Source organism: Mytilus edulis, chromosome 8 (genome assembly GCF_963676685.1).
Source record: "Mytilus edulis chromosome 8, xbMytEdul2.2, whole genome shotgun sequence".
In the NCBI taxonomy this organism is placed as follows: domain Eukaryota; kingdom Metazoa; phylum Mollusca; class Bivalvia; order Mytilida; family Mytilidae; genus Mytilus; species Mytilus edulis.
Genome location: NC_092351.1, coordinates 22099357 through 22121096, shown reverse-complemented (window position 1 = coordinate 22121096; position 21740 = coordinate 22099357). Strand labels below are relative to the sequence as shown.

The following is a 21740-nucleotide window of genomic DNA, read 5'->3' as shown; positions in this document are numbered from 1 at the left end:
TAACAGGACCAATCCTTGTTCCATTACTTCGTTTTCTTGGTTGCTTCATTGTTGTTTTGATTTGTAGGAGTGGTTATGAAAAGAACAATAATTACTATTATGCTGATGATTGTATGTATTGCTCTGGTGAGTGTTCATAACTGGATTACTATCATGCATTACATGTTGAAATTTTGTATCCTTTCCTAAACTTTTCCTTCGTGTATTTTGTGATGTGTGTTTCGTTGTTTCTATTAACGTTTTCATTTTCAAGACTCAGAATTCTGGCTCTTTTGAGGGAATGTTTATTTTTATCGTCTATTGTTGTTGGGATTTTCTTCTTCAAGTTCTTCTTGATTGGAAAGTTACTGGGTATGGTTTTTTGTATCCAGGAATAGTTATCTTAGCTGTATTTGACAAAAAACTTTCAGAATGTTTGGTACTCAATTCTATTCAACTTAATACTTTATTTGAATTCAATCTTTTTTATCTGCTTCATTGTTGGTCTTTTGTAGAAGAGTCACACGTCTGACATACAAAGTTTTAGGCCTTGGTATCTTTGAAATTATTTTGTTACGATAACTGTTATACTGTTTAATCAATGTCTAATTATAAAAAAAAATAACTATTATTTATATAAAAAGAAAATTCTGAAACTAAATGATAACTCTATCGTAGAACATGTATACCTGCAATTTTTTTCAAAATCTCTTTAGGGGATTTAAAGCACAAGTTGCCCCCTTTTATATTATCACAAGTGTTTTTAATCTACAAGTGTATTGTATGAAAGAGTATGTATGTGGTTAATTACCCTCTTAACTCATTTGAATGTCTGTATTGAGATGTTCACTGTATCATATAAAACAATCTTAAGTCATATCAACTCCTCTCATTTGGGATATCCCAATTTCAGGTTGGCAGGTATGAACATGAGCATCAGAGATAAGTAAGTTTTTTTTTTATCTGATAACAACATATATTAATACTTTTTATATTTTATTCTTTAAATTTTCTAATGAATTAGTCTTTCATATACTTACATATATATAACAATTTGTATATGAAAGATTAGGAAATAACATGAATGAAAAATATATGTTTTATTACATATCAGATAAATATATCACAGAATACAAAACAAACCAACTCTTCTTTTAAAAACCAAATCCTATAAGACATGTCAAACTAAATGGTGTCCTTTGTCACATTATTATATATCATTATCATGTTCTTTTTTCAGAAATATATCAAGTAAGAAAATAAAACACTTTTTGAAACATGACTTTAAATAAATTAGTTTTACCTATTTTGTGTCATGGGAACTTAAGCAAGCAAATGTTGAGATAAAGATAATTTTTTTCTGACAAAGCATTGTATTAAAGATGTGTTATCTCTGAAAACATTTCATAAAATGAAATACATTCTTCCTGCAATTTTTAAAAGCAGCAATTAAAACAAAAACAAAAAAAATGTTAACAGAATTGTAATACAACTCAGCACAGAATCTCTTATTTGATTTTCTGTACGTTCAAGTTAAAATGGATGGAATATTTTCAAGTTTCCATATAAATATAATATTTTACACAAAATATGACCCAACGCAATGCACATTGACATGAAAATAATACAAAGTTGAAATATAAAAATAAATTTCCTTTTATTGTTGAAAAAAAAGAAAGAACAGGGAATTACAAAATTTGATAAGCCACTTACATCAATATAGACCAAAATTAATACAAAAAGGCACCTCTTTAAGTTCATTTAAGAGTTAGACTGGAAGACAGAAGAAATTAAAGGTCATTACTAATGCTGTCTATTAAAATATTATTCGAACGGCCTGCTAGCGGGTAGGTACATGGCCGGCCTATCACGTTTATCGCTATTATGAGGAAATTCATAATTGAAATCAAAGCACTTATATTCAAAAGAATTATGAAACATAGAATTCCATTCAGTATTTTAAATAGACACTTTAAAAAAAATATTTGATAAGAATTCTATGTTGTGGAAATGAGTATCAACACAAAAAGAAAGAACACCCATATCATATGATATTCATTTGAAAAGAAATGTTTAAATGGACTATTGTTTCTTCTTATGTTTTTTTTTCCAGGGGAGGGATAAAATAGAGTTAATCTTGCTCTTTTTTTTAATGAGAAGAAATCATTGTATCTTTTAATTCTTTCCTTTGCAATAAACCACAAATATTCAGCAGAAAATGTTCTATTCAATACTGAATCAACAAAGATGTGTCCAATGATAATTTAATTGTTTGTAGTATTTCAGCTAGCTGTAGTTTCAGTGACAGATGATGTATCATCGGTCACCTCAGATTTAGTTTTAGTATCATCTACTTTTTCCTCCTCTTGTGGCTCTTGCTCCGTCTCCTCAGTCACTTGAGACTGTGGTGGTGGGGGCGTTGGCTCTCTGGGTTTTGGCTCTTCTTTTTCTGTAGATAAAATATTGAAAGATTTGAAAGATCAGACAAATTAATACTTGATACAAAAACATCATAAACCATCTCATTATATATAATTTTAAAGTTTTCCAGAAAATAAATCTTAAATCATAAAAAGAGCAGTTCCTTGTGCATGGAATTTTTATAATCTGTGTATTAGAAAAACATATATGAGCATTTTTATCTATTGAAAATAAAATATTGCAAAATAAAAAAAAAAATGTTTTTGTATGAATGCAGAATATACTCTTCAGCAAAGACATAACATATTATAACAGAGAGAAAGGCAGCCACACAGAGAAACAAACAGATTGACAGACAGACAGGTTTATTCCTATTTACTTCCAAAACTTGTTTGTCAGGGTATCATAATAACATTACTAAATAAATCCAACCTCTCAACAGTAATAAGATGTAAACTTCTGGATAACATACATCAGGAAATATAGCTAAACTTCATTTTGGGTTAGCAAAGAGGGATAAATATATGAGGAAATATACATTAACAATAAGGGCCTAAAGTACTAGTCAAAGACATCTGTCATTTTCATTTGTAAATTTTTGGCCTAAGTTTTTGTAAAATCAGTATTATTGAAATGATGTCTGCATAATAATGGAGACGAGAGGAGACAATTTGATATAAATTATTCAAGGGTTTCTATGAGGAGTTTCTATGAGGAGGGGTGTTTTTTGCCTTTATTTGCTTTCATAATTTTTTAGTCTAATATATTGAATTTTACCCATTTGTTATTTTTCATAAGGATTTTGCAGAATGCAAAAATATAGGGTCCATTTCTCAATGATTTACGGAAAACTAAAAAAAACACCATAATTTTGATCTTATATATATTATTCATGAAGACAAAAATGTTCTATTCTCTTTATTCATTAACCATTAGCTGGTATACTTGTATTATTTTATTAACACCATGTTATAATAACATTGTTAGAAGTTAAAAAGCAATATTCCTCGTACCTAAAAATTCTTCATGATCAAAGTAATGAATGTTATCTTTTCAATAAAACACTCCATGCATAATTATAACTTCTTGAATAATATAAACAATGAGGATTATAATCTCATCCATGCTTTAAAATAACACTCAGCAAAGTTGTTATAATATTTTTTGGTAAGCCAATTATAACATGTCATCAGAAAAAAGCAAAAACACAGCAGTTAGCTGCAAAACATTTCAAACCAAAGTTTATTTTGTCAATTCACTCTTACCTAAGCTCCCATTCAGGAACTAACAAATAGAATCAATTTTATTTACAGATTCAAATTGATGAATTGGCTAAAAAAAACCATATCTTCTGTTAATCAGAAAATTTTCCAATGTTTTTTTTAAATTATTGTGAACATTGCCATAGCATAGAATTTGTAATAAATAAAAAAAATGCTTTTTAAATTTTGATAAAATTTTTTAAATGCAATATTTCCTGAAAATCATTGAAATTTCATCTATGTCCTTTGATAAAAATTCCAAATGATAATGTAGCCAAAAAATTTCTGGACAAACAATACTTATTAGAGATAAAAAAAATAAAATATGAAGCTTGACAATGAATACATTGACTCGACATACATTGTAGAGACAGAAAACAATTTACATTTACAAGTTTCTGTACCTATCATGCCTATTACTTAACCAATTACTAAAAGTTAAAAAAAAATAATATAGGTATTTGAACAAAAGGCACAAAGAATGCATCTATTCAACCACAAAAGGTTGAAATTCGGACAAAACATGAGAACTCCCATAATCAATTGAATAATGGACTTTTTTTAGCATGTCTGAGAAATTTCTTTTTTCTTATTTGAAAATATGTTCTACTGACTGTAACACATGCATGTTTATATTTATATTGCTGTCTGAAAATACTGCAACTCAACATTATGATACAGAAAATGAATTGAATCAAAATTAAATTAAGAGAAAGCTCTTAATTTTTTTTAATAAGTTTAGATTTTCAAATATTTTAGCCTCAAGCATCACTGAAGAGACCTTAATTGAAAAAATGTGCATCTGATGCATTAAAATCAGTATTGTTTATAAATGTTGTTATCATACTTGTGATTGCATGATAGCTTACTTTTTTCTTATAAAAAAGGCTTTCCATTTTTACACATAAATAAAACTACATCTAATTTATACAGTAGATATTTTAACATTTATATAAACAAACATATCAAAGTGCAAATCATTTATGAAATCCTTTACAATACACTGTAAAAGTAAGTGACATCTACATTTTTTTCTTTTTTTTTAAACAGAGCTGCAAGTAGAAAGAGGTTTATGTGTATAATAATAATACAGGTAGGAAAACTTACTAGGTTCTGGGAAGGGTTTTTCAAATTCATCAACTCTAGCATTCTTCCATTCAATCAATCTTTCCAATGCAGGGCGAGTTCCCATCACTGTGTGGCTGTCTAGTCCTTTCATCATCTTGTGGGCCATAGCAATACCGAACTGTACCCTGTTGGTACTGATGGCTTCTTTGTCTCCCAGGGACCGTGATAAATTGTAAGATTTACTGAAATATTCTGTTGCCTCTGAATATCGACCCTAAAAATTAAAAGAAAATCTAACTTTTATAATGGTATAAATGGGTGAATAATTATTACATGAATATGCAGAGCAATATATCTCGTCTTGCACTTGTTCCTTAGGTAATGCAAACATATTACCTTTAAGCACATGATTTATGGTTATGCTATGTCCTTAGCAAAGTAAAATACATTATTAAGTATATAGGTAAACCCTACACTCAGGAATTGACACCCACAACTTTTCATGATCGAAACATGCTACAAAAGGCAACAAAGGCAATTACATTTTTTGAAAATGTGACATGTAATTCTATATAAAATCCACAACAGCTTACCAGAGAATTAAATATATTTCCTAAGTTATGACAAGCTTTGCTGAGAGCCACTTCCTCTCCACTTTTCTCAGCTACTTCAACAAATTTCTTCAGGTAGGTGATGCTTTCTTCAACTTTACCTTGTCTGTAAAATAAAATCTTTTTATGTAAAAAACAAACATGAATTACACAACTATTGTCAACTAGACCAGATTATTTTTTGATTTTTAAAAATTTTCATTGAATATATTATCCTTCTTTGTTTATGTGCGGTGGATTCATTATTATTCGTTTGATTAATTCAGTCTGCACCAAAACCTTTTTCATCTACTAGTCTGGAAACTAAATATCAAAGTTCGAATCAATATTTACTAGTCTGGGGCATCGGACTAGTGGCTAACGATGCAGACTGAAACTAAATGAATCCACATTACTATAATCAGATGATTGCATGGTAATCTACTTAGTTATATAATGAATTTCTGTATTTATGATATTTTCAGTTTGAAGTCTTTCGTAATAGATGCAAAAATTTAGCAAAAGTCTATCAAATAAAGATAAATGAATAAAAAAAACTTTGATACCACAATCTGTAAATATTGGTTTGTAAATTATTTGGACTTTAAACATTATCAAATTGTGTGTTTAAAACACAATCAGAAAATTAAAAGTTTCAATTTCAAATTTGTTGTTTGACTTATATTCTGTTTGTTTAAAACAATCTTTAAGAGTGTAATGTCTTGATATTTGTGCTCACTGTATAGGAGATAACTCTAGTTAAAAATAAAACCTACTTTGCATAAGCCTTTGCGATTGCATCACAAGCTTTACCAATTCCTTCACTGTCACTCTCAGCTGTACAGATTTTCAAATATTCATTTAAATGCTGAAATATAAATTTAAACACCATTATATAAAATAACAAGATGTGGTATAACTGTCAACAAGAGACTAAATAAACAGTTCATGAATAATAAAATGAAAAATGATGACAAAACTGATTTCCTAAACATATGAAATGAACATCGAGGACAAGGTAAGATAAGAATCAGAGAAAAGTCCCCAATTTTTGTTCAAATTAAGAGTCCCATGCCAAATATTATGATGTTATATTTTTAAAGTTTGAAACCTATATTTTTGTAAACTTCAATGGTTTTGTCAACTTTTGCTGATTTTATTCATGTTTACTGGGTTAAACAACTTCATATTCATGAAAGGGGTATAAAATTTCAGTTGATTTCACTTAATTTTCAAGTTGATATACCTATAAAAAAAAGAATAATAAACTAGACTTTGTTAAGATAACACTTTTTATTTCAGTACTTGAATGATTATTAAGTGTGAAAATTGAGCAGTTTTGTTCTTAGTTACTATAACAAAATATGTTTTAACTGTTCAAGTGGAAATGTATGTAGTACTACAACTGGATGTGGTGTTTTATGTGCAGACCGGGATATGAAAAATATATTCAATAAATCACTTTACCAACATCCATTATAATATAACATCATTCTGTGCTAAAACAGTACAAATAAAACTGTAATTAATTCAATGTGTGTAAACCTTCAATACTTTTCAATTAGTCTGACGGCTAACAGAACAAACAAGAAATCTGAATAAAAAGAGGTAAACTACCAACCAATAGAGCAGTCTCTCCATCTCCATTCTGTTCATAAGCATGACCTAATCTGTAGGACGCTATACCTTGTAACTCTTTGTCTTGACCTAAAATATACACAACATTCAAATAAAAAAATATCAGTGACATGTTTACATTGTATCGTCTATAATAGACACATCCTCTTGATTATACCATAGTATGTACTGGATAAGGATAGACGAAACTATTATTTCTAATTTATTCCATTGTTTTAGACACATGATTTGTTTTTAGTTTTAATAATGTACATTTTTTTAGAGTTTCTGATGAAGGTAAATCCAGAAAAGTTGCTTTGGATGCATGAAATATATAGTGTTGTTTTCATATCTTATAACCTTATTTTTATACTCATTGTTTATAATTTTGACAGTTGACACATTAAAATAAATAAGTATAAAAGATATTATGAATTACGAATTAATCATCAGTAATATATATGGTTCATTTTGAAATTTACTTGGGCCCATGCTTGCAGACAAATAATGAGATAACTATTGAGTTTGAAGCTTTGAGGGGATGTCCATCAGTAGTTATACTGTTGCAAATTGAGTTGACCTTGCAACGCATAGTATATATATATTCCGGAATTCAAAATGTAAGCTTCCTTTAGTTACAGACAGGTAGATAAAGAATTTTAAGCTAATTGTCATCCAATCAGAACCATTAATTTGATAAATAAAAACTAGATGCATTATAATTATTAATAATTGATATGAAAATTGAGAATGGAAATGGGGAATATTTTAAAGAGACAATATTCTGACCAAAGACCAGAAAATAGCAAAAGCCACCAATGGGCCAGGTCAACACAGCAAGAAAATAATGCACCAGGAGGTTAATAACTTACTTTCTGTTGCTAATTTTAAGGCCTTGATCAAATAATCTAATGATTCTTGTGGATCCTCCTCTTCTATACTAGCAGCTATTGAAGAGTAAATCCTCCATAAATTGATACAAGCATCTGTGTGGAATGTTAAGTTATCTGCCTGTATCCATTCTCTATGGTCCACAGAAAGTTTATAATAAGCTTCAAAATGTTCAGCAGCTGATAACACATCTCCTGAGGGTAAAAATCAAATTGGTTCAGAAAAATATATCATCATTTTGTAAAAGAAGTTTATTTTGATACATGTATTCTGTTTTTGAGTGTGGGCCAATTAACTACAAAAACCCAAGAATGGTCCATTTCTTACCATATTTTATGTTTAATTTGTGTGCATGTTTTCTTTTCTTATTCTGCACAAAATTGGTATATCAATTTGTATTTATGAAATGACTGAATAATAGCCAACGATAAATCTTACGGAGCCATAGATCATATATGATACATTACACTAGTATAATTGAAAAATTTCCAAAACATGACGCAAAGATATACCTTTAATAAATATAGTAATTTGCGATATGAACTGGCACAACTCTAAAATTCCAAAATGACAACAGTTAAGATGTTACAACAACTGCCTGAAAATACATTCCCGATAAATGGCACTGGAGGATCAAAGCTGGTATATAATATTTCAAATTTGACAATTGTAGAGTAATTAAAACAGAGGCTGTGTATTTAGACATCCCAAATAAATGGCAAATTGATAATGATTAGAAAAATAAAATGACGATACAATGTATATAGATAAAATTTTTAAACAATACAACGAGTTATAGCTTGCATAATTACCTTGTTCCTCTAAAGCTAATCCAACATTTAAATATCCTTGTGCTTGTGTTTTTCCATTATCACCTTTGACCTGGGCACTGGTTTGTAAACAAGTTGTAAAAAAATGGTCAGCTAACCACTTATCTCCACCTGATTGAAAATATCTGGCAAGTTCGTATCTACTTCTGTATACTTCACCAAAATCACCTGTAAAAGAACACAAAGAATAATAATTGCATACAATGGAGTTCATAATGTGTAAATATTGTATCATGATTTGATACATAACATTCAAAATAATGATATTTCAAACAAGGGAATTAATCTGATTTTAATAGTGCTTTTTCAAAAGTGACTTAAACATTTTTTTAAAAGGGTAGACAATATAATTAAGGTATTTTAGCTGAAACACATGTATTTTTTCTTAGCCTTTATGTTTCTGTGACTCATTTGGCATTTTCTTTTCCCTAAATGGAAAATTTTTTTAAACATAAGCATTTTTTTTCTATTTTTATAATTGAAAAAGTACACATCTTCAATGGCTTAGATGATATTATTTAATTCTTGAATTCTTACATCATGATTTTCATTGATCAAACAAGTAAAGCCAAAACCTATGAGTTTGTGAGTTCAGATCTGCTTTCAAAAAATTTCAATACTCATGCCATAAACAATAAATTTTAAATTGAGCTATTGAAATTTATTTGCAACCTACATGTAGATACATGTACAATATAAAATTGAGAATGGAAATGGGGAATGTGTCAAAGAGACAACAACCCGACCAAATAAAAAACAACAGCAGAGGGTCACCAACAGGTCTTCAATGTAGCGAGAAATTCCCGCACCCGGAGGCGTCCTTCAGCTGGCCCCTTAACAAATATATACTAGTCCAGTGATAATGAACGCCATACTAATTTCCAAATTGTACACAAGAAACTAGAATTAAAATAATACAAGACTAACAAAGGCCAGAGGCTCCTGACTTGGGACAGGCGCAAAAATGCGGCGGGGTTAAACATGTTTGTGAGATCTCAACCCTCCCCCTGTACCTCTAACCAATGTAGAAAAGTAAACGCATAACAATACGCACATTAAAATTCAGTTCAAGAGAAGTCCGAGTCTGATGTCAGAAGATGTAACCAAAGAAAATAAACAAAATGACAATAATACATAAATAACAACAGACTACTAGCAGTTAACTGACATGCCAGCTCCAGACTTCAATTAAACTGACTAAAAGATAACCCCTAACGGGAAGGATTGTGCCTGATGTTCATATGATGAAATCAGAAGAACATAACCCGTGTCATGCCAACAACTGTTTTTAGAATAAATGTGTTTAGTTCCGATGCAAAGACCTTATCAGTGACTCAATATTAACGCCAAAATATGCAATCTTTAATGAATTGACAACAGTATCGTAATTATATCCCTTCTTAATAAGTCTATTCAAAGGTTTTGTAAGTTTCTGAGGTGAATACTGACACCTTTGTGCTTTATAAAGAATATTTCCATAAAAAATTGGATGTGAAATACCTGAACGTATTAGAAGTCTGCATGTTGAGCTATATTTACGAATGATGTCTTTATACCGATGATAAAATTTAGTAAATGTTTTGACTAGTTTGTGATATCGAAAACCCTGGTGTAATAATTTTTCAATGTATAGTATAAATAACAATTGTTCAATATTTTTGAGCTTGGACAAAGAAAAATAAAATCTTTATAAGTTTCAAAGCTAAGTTAACTAATACATGCACTAGCATTCACAGTGTACATTTGCACTACATCAGAAAAACGCTATAAAAGAACCTTAAAAAATTTAATTATTTTTTAATTCTAATTCCCTAAAGGAGTAAGTTCGGTAAGGGCCATATTTGGCCCTAATTATAAAGTTCATAGTTACAAGACAATAAATGCTTTAAGTTGCCTTAAAGACATGTGAGAAAGTTAAACAGAACTGTTTTTGTCAAAGTTTCATTCTAACACGTTGATTTTTACATCCCAAAAAGGTCAAGATTAAAGGATTTTTGTGAAATTTGAAAAAATCAGCTGGATTTCAACCAAATAAAGCCAAGGACCAGGAAACATAGAGTGCAGGCGTCGACAAGCTTAATATTCAAATAAGACATGTGAATATTTATGTACATATGCATTTATATTGTTCATTTTATGCTCTTTGTGAGTTTTCTTGAATAAATAATTTGAATTTGAATTTGTGAAATGTCTTCACAAACATTATTTTAAAAGATCTTTGTTGTCGACATATGCGCTCTATGTTTCCTGTCCAATAATCTATGGAAATTTACCCATTTTCATTTATTTTTTCGTGAAAAATCAATATGAGTACAACTTGTGACGTCATAATGAAACGCAGAAACGTGAAATTTTCAATAAAATGGCTTATATCCTATCTAGTCAATGTATTAGCTATAATTTATCGTGATATTAGTAAATAAATCTGAATTTGAAATTTACGCTAAAAAAGGGGGCCATTTTATGACCTTATCGAACATACTCCTTTCATTGATAGTCATGATTGTATACCTTTCCTTTCAGCTTCCTCTGCTTTACACAAATGTTGTTTTAACATGTCCAGTTTTTCATGTTGGTCTTTTAACATGACCATTGACCACATTAATGACTCTTCACCTTGTCTTTGTCTTTCTTCTTCTTGTTGTTTTATAAGTGCAAAAAGTTCACTGAATGATTTATGATATCCATCTTGTAGCATGTCTAAGCACAAGTTATGTTTATATGAATTTCTGTACCTATTAAAATATGAAATAAATGTAAATACAAAATGTTAATCTGACAAAGTCACTTCTGTAAAGTAAAAACTGCAATTTTATAGTTGATATAATACAGTTTGTCTTTTTGGAAGTCTTTTAATTTGTCTGTCCCAACATCCGGAATTCGGTCAATGGTTATCTTTTCTTATTTCCTAAGTAAAGTTTCCCTGTATTTTACAGGATTTCTTTGTGTTTTTCTCATCTTTGTAGAACTTAGATAATTTTTATTAAATCTAATTAAAACTTGTCTAAAACTCAGGGAGATTTTGTATTTTGCTTATGGTATAGAAAAGTTAATTGTTGAATATGGTAGCTAACCTTTTTTTAATGTAAAAAATCAAAAGTTAAACACATTTGCTTAAAAAGCATTACTGATTGCATTGACTAAAAAAATGTGGTGGTTATTTGAAATGCAACTAGACCATCACACTTCAGCATGTCAATCATTACCTCTATGTATATACCAATAACATATATTTATATATACATGTACATTCTATATATAACAATATAAATAATAATTACAATGTACCTTGTGGTCTGCTTTTTGCTTAGTTCAGGTTGTTGTTGTCTTAATTTTTCTTGCTTAAAAAACAAATCCCTTTCAGCTTTGCCTGGTACTTTAATAGGTTGTAATCTGCCACTTGGTGGGCCTCTAGGTGGAGTGGGCATGAAAACATTTCTATTTCCAACACCATTTTGCCCTCTGTTGTTTATCGGCGGCAATGTCGCCGCCATGTTCACAGTTCCCTAACCTATAAAATAATAGAAATTTTAAACATAATGTTTTGACATTTCATTCAAATCAATAGTTTGGTAATAGAAATTTGATTGTAACAACTCAAAATAAATCTGATTAAAAGATAAGAAACTCAAACCTTTCTTATTTTTATAATAAACAAAAGCAATTAGTTTTCATTGAGGCAAATATAATAACAGGAAATGACACTGAGGTTGAGAGTTTGAATCCTGCACAGGGCAAGAGCACTGGAGTCCAATCCTGATAGACATTGGTGGTTCTCCGTTTTAACTCTGGCTATCACCAAAACAAAAACGATGACTAATTAAAACCCAAGTAAACTGAACAAACTCTACTAAACCAAGTTGAACAAATAGGCATATTTACACTTGTATGCTTATTTGTCCTTCAATAATTAAAATCACACACAAGTTCAGGTGAATTAGATTTCACAATATATAAAATTTGACATCACAAATTAAAAAAAGAATGTTGTTCAACGTCAGGTTATTTCGGAGCATATTTAAAGGAGACAAAACTCAGCTAAATACCAAAAGTGTAAATACATGTCATTTTTGGAAGTAGGCCTTTCATATATACAAGACACACAAATTATATAAATTAAATAAATAATATTCACTATTGTCATTAATAACTATAAAATCAGTATTTCACGAACATAAAATAAAATTTTCAGGTAATTACCTTTCTGCTTTTTTGTATAATCAGTTTAAGAGTTTTTTTAAGAAATCCCATGATAGTTGATAAGGTACATGTACCTCAAATGACCAATTAACAACGTTATTATTATAATTTATAATTAAATAATATACAATTAATGCCTTTTGATGAGGTAAATATGCGGTTTTATTGACTTTTGAAAAATGATATTCACTAAGGCCGACGGCCGAAGTGAATATCAGTTTTTCAAAAGTCAATTAAACCCATATTTACCGAAACAAAAGACAGTAATTGTTTTATTTCATATTCCAAGAGAAGAACATGTAATTAAAGAATAACATATACCAAAACAAATTTTACATGAAACATTTAACCGTAACATTGCATGTAAAAGCGTGTGACGTTTAGCGCGGTGAATAACACTTTCTCAGGTGAATATGCTTTTTTATTCAAAATCCAATTCATATAGAGAAACCTACTAATATAATACCAATATGGAATAATATAGTATATTATTGCATAGCAATATAATATTTCACACAGAAAGTAACCAAAAGTTAGCGATAATATTTCACACAGAAAGTAACCAAAAGTTACCATGCAATAAATTCCAATATTGCACTAGTGCAATAAATCTTCAAAATTCATGACGTTATCAACGACAAAATCTAAGTTTAAACCAATTTTTACTTTCAAATATTATATTGCTATACAATAAAAGGGTTATTGCATGAATATTGTCCCTCGTAGAACATATATATTGCACTCACAAGCTCGTGCAATATAACATTCTACTCAGGACAATATTCCCCAATATTCATGCAATAACCCTATATTATATTGTATTTTATAACTTAACAAGAGGCTGTCACAACGACAGCAAACCGGATTTATTAACATTTATTTGTGTCCTGGCAATATCACAAGAACCATAACTGATGAATGCTGAAAGTGAAAATTGTCAATATCAAATTTGACCTCCATTTTGTAGTCAGTATCAACATATTAAAATTTGAAAAGCTTAGATTGAATGGTTCATTAGTAAATGCAACAACGTGAATGGAAACGATCTTTCAAGAACCATAACTCCTGAACGGTAAAAGTCAAAATCGTCATTATTGAACTTGACCTCTATTTTGTCATCCGTAAGAACATATAAAAATTTCAAAAGCTTTGGTTGAATGGTTTATGAGAAAATGCACGGACACGACTGGAAACACCATTTTTCAATATTTCAAGAACCATATAACTCCTGAACGGTAAAAGTCAAAATTGTCATTATTGAACTTGACCTCCATTTTGTCATTGGTAACAACATATTAAAATTCGGGAAGCTTTGGTAGAACAGTTCATGCGTAAATGCACGGACACGACTGGAAACTCCATTTTTCAATCTTTCAAGAACCATAACTCCTGAACGGTAAAAGTCAAAATCACCATTATTGAACTTGACCTTCATTTAGTTGTCAGTAACAACATATTAAAATTTTAAAAGCTTTGGTTGAACGGTTCATGAGTTAATGCACGGACAACATTTGATTGCCGCCCGCCCGACGTACATCCCCAAATCAATAACCGACATTTTTGTCACAAAAATCCGGTTAAAAATGATTAACAGAAGGCAGGTTAGTTCATAAAGATTATAAATATAATATGTGTGTACATCATACATGGCGACCAAGGAAATCAAAGCATGTTCCCTCGAGGCCCTACAATGTTTGGTTTTTACTATAACAAATAGGGCCATATCAATGACATATATATATATATCTATTTTTTTTTTATATTGTTCAATTCCTATCTGGGTATTCAATTTAAAGTAACAGTTCAAATTCAAAGTTGTTTAAGTTTGTCATAATTTTAGTTGCCCAATTACATGTATGTTAGTCCTCTTGTCAGAAACTACCAACTAAAAATCTAGCACTAGTGTTAGTACACATACATGTATATTAGTCCTATACAAGAAAAGCTGAAATTTCAGTAGCCTTCACCAAATTTTAGGGCCATTGGTTTGTGGGCCCCTGCTAATTTCATACCCTGTTGGTGTCATTTTTTTTAGAAGAAAAAGGGCATGGCGTTGCGCCATTCAAAATTTGGCTCTCACGGTTAGGTTGGCCATATTGGATAGGGTTAGATTTTCATAGACATAATGGAGTAAAAATTGGGTGAAAAATACGGGAAAATATCATTAAAACAGTGCAGTAGCTTGGAAGCATGCATAGGATTTCACCTACTTTCATACTATTTCCACCTCATTCAAATAAAATCTGCCCCATATCCAATATGGCCGAACTAACCATGAAGAGCCCTATTGCTTTAGACTATATAAGTCAACAATATGTACTTATATTAAAATTTCAAGTGTTATTCGTATTATAACGGTGTGTTATTCCGTAATTCATGTTATCTTCTAATTTATGGTCTTTCTTCAATACATTGCTTTTCACGGCTGACCTGGACGGTTGAACTTTTGACGTCCCCAACAATCACTTTTCCACCTACCTAAGTCTACCTAAGTGTTTCCAAACGCAGGAGATCAGTTTGCTCCTCTATATTTGGCTCTGGTTCATCGTCACTAACTACACTTGTGCTACTTCCGGTTTATAGGTGTATTCAGTGTCAAAGTTATAAATCATTGGGTGTTCTTTCCAATGCTTGTCTAGGCGATTTCCAAAAATCTTAACATTCTTTGCGGTCACTACGATGTCCATTGTGGCATCAGATATTTTGTTTTATGACGTAAAATTTTACGGGAACCTGTATGATATCCAGTAATAGCTGACAAATAGGGATAAGGTGTATGTAAGAGTTGTGTTCCTAAATAAAACGGCATATACTCTATGGAACTATGCATGGTGACATAACAAATCTAATGATTATGGTGATTTGTTCTTTGGTGGGACCAGGATTATTCGTAAGGGTAATGTATAGGGTATAGGGTAAGGGTAAGCTTAGCATAGCATAGCTCTTAATACTGTTATATTAGGACCCCTAAAATCTTGGTCCGATCTTTTTTGCGTATTTTTGTTTTGTTTAGCGTTGTATGCACCTAATTTATGACATTTTAAATATTTAAAAATACATTTATCTTTACAACTGATAAAAAATACAGTTTTGTCATTCACGTTTTGATATATTATGAACATTTACCTATATAAACAAGAAAAAAAAAGAAATCACATTTCCTCCATTAAAATTGACGTTGCTAAGGATAAACAATAGCCCGCAGTAAATATTCTGTACGTGAAAAAAATAATACTTTTTTATAACCTATATTGTTTAATCTATAAATTAAGGTTTTACACGTAATATCTATGTGATACTAAAAACCATTTTCAGGCAAAATAATATAAATACGAGAAACAAAGAAAGAAATATCGATCGAGATAACACTTTTCAGATTAGCCCACTACGAATCATTTGATATATAACTAAACACCAAAAATATTGCAACGTACCCATCTGTAAACTAATGGGGGAAAAAACGTTCGAGGCATGTATCTGTATCTGTATCTATCTTCTTCTTCTCTGGATCTTTACACCCTTTATAGGGTAACCATACGAAATTGTATGTCGAACAGTTCCACCACCAAAAAAATAATTGAAGAATAAATTAACAATCGTAACACAACAACATTATATACACTATATACATTTTTTAAGTCTTTATGTGTTTTTATAAAGGAGGTTTACAGGTTTTATTTTGACTTTTACATAGGAAGTTTACAGTTTAAGTCTTTTAACATACAATTAAAGGAAAAATTATGATTTTTACTTTTTAGCAGTTATTTTTCATATATTTTTTTATTTTTGGTTTCCTGATCAATATTTAATATAATATTTACAGATTAGGTCACATATTCACTTTTTAGATAATTCATTTTTTAGATAATTTACATTTTTAGATAATTTACAAAATGAAAAAAGACAAGATTTTGGTCTTTGATCTTTAGGAATTCGCCTTTATATCTTTAAAGATAATTTGACCTTAATTCATTCATTGTGTATTATGAGAACAATTAGAAAGATGATGTTTTTACAACTATTTACAGTTAATTCACAGAATATTTATGAACTTAAACTCTTAAGATTTAATGACAATGATTATACTGTTAATAATAGTATTAAGTAGACTAAATTTTCAAAATGTTTTGTTTAAATTTTACATTGCTGTCCTCCCATCCTTGCCCCCACTCTTAGGCAGCCTTTTTCTTTGCTTGGTCTTTCATCACCAGTTGATATCGTGCGTTGTGTATGAGAAACACTAGTCTTCTTGATTGGAATTCTATTTGAGATATTAGGTCAGATTTGATTCTGTATATCTTTTGTATTTTTGTAATGTCCATTAATACTTGAATTGTCATTTCACATGTGAGATCTTCTACTCGCACATTCCCGTTTGTGGTTAGTAGGTTCTTAATTGTTTGTAATATTGGATCTCGCAGGTAATTCCACGCTTCACATTCTATAAGCAAATGTTCTAATGTCTCTTCTTTACACTCACAGGCTATACAATGATCTTCAGTTCCTTCTTTGTATATCTTATATCTTAGAGGTTGTAGAATATAAGTTCCAGTTAATAGTTTGATCTTGGTAGGTACTCTCTTGCTGTCTCTTGGAGATTGGTGCTTGATTCGCAATATTGGATGTATTTTTCCTGGCATGAATATATCACTGTTAAGGTACCGAAGGCCGGTATAGAGCTTAGCTAGAGATGTTGTTCGTTCAATCCAGTAGGCATTGATACCTTTTTTTGCTTTATTTAACAGTTCATCCTTTTTCATCTGAATATCTAGCCACTCACTTGCATTTCCTAGGTCGTATTTTAGCATGATTGTTTTTACTTGAATAAACCAGCTGTTACTATTCATTGACTTGATGCACAATTGCCTCCTTGCTAGTTGTTTTTCTAAACTTTCGTTGGGTTGGGTACATACATTTATGAATAGGGTCATGACCTTTAAGTGTATTTGCGCTTCTACTGGTAGTATTCCCGTCAAGATGTTAATTGCCGGATCTGGTGTATTAGTTGGTAGTGACATCAGTTGTTTGAGCATTTTCTTTTGAAATTTTTCCAATTTCTCTAGATCCAGAGATTGTGGTGTTAGTAGATCCATTCCATATAATAACACCGGCAAGATGTAGATTTTAAACAGGTGTATTATAGTTTCCATATCCAGTCCATTTTCACCATGGAAGCCACTGCCAAGTAGAGCATAAGCACTTCTTCTTGATTTTTTTATATTCTCCTCAATATTTGCTATGATATTTTGCTTCATAGAGTTCGTTCGGATTATTCCTAAATGCATAGCTGAGTCAACTCTTGGCATAATAGCTTCATTCAATGTATATTCTTCCAGTAGCGTTTCTTTCTTTGTTGGCTTAGGTTTGATGTTAATAGCGACGCTTTTTTTTGGCTGTAGTTTATATCCTTCCATGCCAGCTGCAAAGGTGTTTGCCATATTGATTTGTACTTGCATATCGGTTGTCTTTTTGCTCATGAGTGCGACATCATCTGCACATGCGCTAGTATTGCAGAGTATATTTCCAATTCTACATCCTAAATTTGATGTTTCCAGCATGTTAAGTAGAGGATTGATGTAAAGCTTGTATAGATCCGTACTTAGGATCCCTCCCTGGCGTACTCCTTGTAGTACATTAAATAGCTCTGAAGTTTTGCCATTCCATTTAACTGCACTTGTTGCATTTGTGTGCATACTCTGAATGATTGTCCAGTGTTTATCATCAATTCCAGCATGATAGAGTCGTTTCATTAGATGGGAATGTATAACTACATCAAAGGCTGATTTTGCGTCCAGCAGTACAAGTTCATATTCTTGATTGTTGTCTTTGGCTTCACGGTATATTTCTTCGACTGGTAATGCTGCATTTGCCGGTCCTGAGCCTGCTGTAAATCCTCGTTGAGTTACATTTTGTGTTATAAGTACTGCTGGGTTGATCCTTAATTTCACAATTGTTTCTATCACTTTGTTTAGTACCGGTAATACAGTGATTCCTCTGTAATTTGTTGCCATGTTTTTCTCGCCTTTGTTCTTAAACACGGGGGTGAGTAATCCCTCCTTTAGCATGTCTGGCACCTTGCCTTCTTTGAATATTATGTTTATGAGGTTCAGTAGCAACATTTCCAAATTTTTTCCTGCATGCAATATATGTTCGACAGTGATTCCATAGATATCAGCTGATTTTCCTTTATTAATTGATTTGATGGCCTTTTGTAGTTCTTCTAGTGTGGCCGGTGGTATATTCTTATCTTTCACCATCTCTGTAATTAATCCTATTTCATATTCTACTTGCTGGTGATATTGTCTATTCTCTAAGACTGTAGATTCCTCTGGAGTTGCTAGGTTTCTAAAGTGCTGTTTGAAGCCTTCCATAACATTTTGCTCACCAGACATACATATGTCTCCTACGTGCAGATCCATGATAGCATTACCCCTGTTCTTTCTATTGATCTTTACAAGTTGATGGAATAGTTTTGTATCCTTTGTTCTTGTTTCCATTATGCGTTGTTTCTCAGTATCTTTGACTTTAGCATTTTCAATTCGCACCTGTCGCCTAAATTCTTTTTTAGTTCTTAATCTTTGTTGGTATATATTATTTTCAGGGTCCTTTATTTTTCCTTGCTTGACCCACTGCGCATCTCGTCTAGGGCTAACTTTATATCTGGAGACCATACATTCAATTTAGGTTTTGCGTTGTACCTAGGCTTGTTTGCGGCACATGTAGCGGCAGCATCACTTAGAAATCCATGTACCTGCTCTAAGACGGATGTAGCTTGTTCTAATGTTTCTAGCGGCATGTTCAGTATAGAATCTGACTGTTCATTTGTAATGGCTACATATAGGTCAATATCAACTTTATCCCATTTGACAGCTCGGTTTGTACAGTCCTTAGTTAGATTTTTGCAATCAGCATCATTCGAGATTCCATATAATATTTTCATTTTTATAGGATGATGGTCCGACGTGTTGTTCATAACGCTGTTCAGCACTTGCTTGTGTGTTGGCTTGATTTTTCCAAGTTTATGTAGGAAGTAGTCCAATTCTGAGCATTCTTCTCCATTGACCTTTACGAATGTCTTTCCTTCATTGTCGTATTTAAGTCCAGTCTCTTTTACAAATTTTTCCAGATAGTCCTTTCTCTTATTTATTCTATCGATGTTTCCTAAGTCTTCGTTTAGATCTCCTCCAATTATTATGTAATGTGTATCTTGATATTTTAGCACTATTTCATTAAGTTGGTCTATAGTGTCTTTAAATTCCTCATAATGATCTCGACTTCCAGTTGATGGCAAATAAATAGATATTAGTATCAGATTGTTATTATCTTTTCCTAAGACTTCCACGCATTGTATACGCTCTCTTCCGTCATCTAATGTTTTAATTATACTATCCAAATTCATTTTCCATATTATAGCTACTCCTCCATAACCTCTTGGCAAATATATCGGTGGGAGTGGATCATACTTATCCACACCTTTAGCGGCATAGTTCACATTTGCATCGATTTCTCCTATCAGATTTAATTGTCCTTCAAATAGCCAATGTTCTTGAATAAGTACAAAGTCATTTTGTCTAATCAGATCCCTAACCGTTGCACTGCATGATTTAATACTTTTACAGTTGAATGATACTATTTGCAGTGTAGTATTTGAGGCTTCTGTTGATTGTGCTACCTGATCTGCCATTGGAGGCTTTGTTGGCCTAAAAAATGCTGTTGGTGATTTGGAATTAACGGGTTGGCAACTAAGACTTGTTGATTGAGATTAGTTGACTCTATGTCAGAAACATCGGTTCTAGCACTATTGTTTCTGCTTTGCTCGTTACGTCTCCGGTCTTGTACCGTAACATGTTTTCTATTATTCGGTTGTATGTACTGAGGCCTGTTGATTGATGTTAATTTTTGCGGCAATGATGGTATAGTGGGTCTTTCCTGTGGGGCAGTATTATGTACGAATGGCATCTGGGTTATGATGATAGGTGTCATTTGTCCTGTATTCTGGTGAGCATTATACATAGGCGGCGGAAAGTTGTACCGAACAGTATCGTTGTTGTTGATAGCATCAGGGCCTAAGACTTGTCCTCTATGGCCTTCATTTACATTATATCCTGATGTCATTATATTGCACCCTGGTTTTAAGCTTGTAGACTCTATTCTTGGCGGGTAATTCATATTTACTTGTGCTACGCCGTTGCAAACTTTGAGAGGGTTCTGGATGACCTCAGGGTTTGTAGGTACGCTCGGGCTTACTGTTGAGGCTATATTCATTGCAGCTCTACCATTTTCTTGATTACTGTCATAGCTTGGGTTATTGACCCTATTTTCATGATGTATGTCTAGTCTTTCATCAGTGATGTTAAGGCTCTCTGCTACTTTCTGTAGCTGATTTTCTACCTGATCCATAACGAGATTTGTTAATTTTTCATGGAAGGCTAGTATTCTGTTGTTAATTTTTCCTTGCATTTGTTCATTTAATGGTGTTGAATGCCCCATACCTTGCGGATTGCTGATATTAGTACTAGTGTTCATGTCAAGTCTACGTTTCATTGTATTGACTAATGATTCCAATTCACAATTCTTGGATTCTAGGTATTGGCAACGAGTTTCCAGGAGCACTATTTTAGACTGTTCTTCTTTGAATATTTTTTCTTTCATTTTCAGATGTTCTTCTGCCTTTCGCAATTTAAGTTCTCTCTCACGGATCTCTCTTAGTTTTACAATTGCAACCTCATCTTGCTCAATACGCTCTGATGTTGATTGTTCATGAGTTGGGAATGGATCAAGGTTTGTCCTTTGTGTTGTTTTTTTCCCATTTCTCTGGTTTGCCTTTTTCTCTTGTGCATATTGTTGGTTGTTATTAGCTATTTCATGATTGTTATGCAGTT

At 31.5% G+C, this 21740-nt stretch overlaps 1 protein-coding gene across 2 annotated transcripts; it reads right to left on the bottom strand.

Annotated features, from left to right (window-relative positions):
- Positions 1–958: 958 nt before the first annotated feature.
- Positions 959–16072, bottom strand: LOC139485074 (tetratricopeptide repeat protein 29-like). Of its 2 annotated transcripts, XM_071269192.1 has the most exons (11): positions 15985–16072; positions 11947–12169; positions 11170–11393; positions 8641–8826; positions 7810–8022; positions 6942–7027; positions 6097–6188; positions 5324–5447; positions 4770–5004; positions 3666–3684; positions 959–2428 (listed from the first exon to the last, which is right to left on the bottom strand). In XM_071269192.1, the coding sequence occupies exons 2-11, from the start codon at positions 12150–12152 to the stop codon at positions 2368–2370; spliced, it is 1446 nt and encodes a 481-aa protein (XP_071125293.1). In that variant the 5' UTR covers positions 12153–12169; positions 15985–16072; the 3' UTR covers positions 959–2367. The 2 variants fall into 2 exon arrangements, with proteins under 2 accessions (XP_071125293.1, XP_071125292.1); XM_071269191.1 differs by lacking the exon at positions 3666–3684.
- Positions 16073–21740: the final 5668 nt, after the last annotated feature.

Excerpts from the sequence above, each read along its gene's own strand:
- LOC139485074 (XM_071269191.1), bottom strand. The coding sequence starts at position 12,152 with ATGGCGGCGACATTGCCGCCGATAAACAACAGAGGGCAAAATGGTGTT. Across the intron at positions 8,023-8,640 it reads ATTAGCTTTAGAGGAACAAG|GAGATGTGTTATCAGCTGCT; the intron begins GTAATTATGCAA and ends TTTTACCCTCAG. Across the intron at positions 5,448-6,096 it reads ATCGCAAAGGCTTATGCAAA|ACAAGGTAAAGTTGAAGAAA; the intron begins GTAGGTTTTATT and ends TTTATTTTACAG.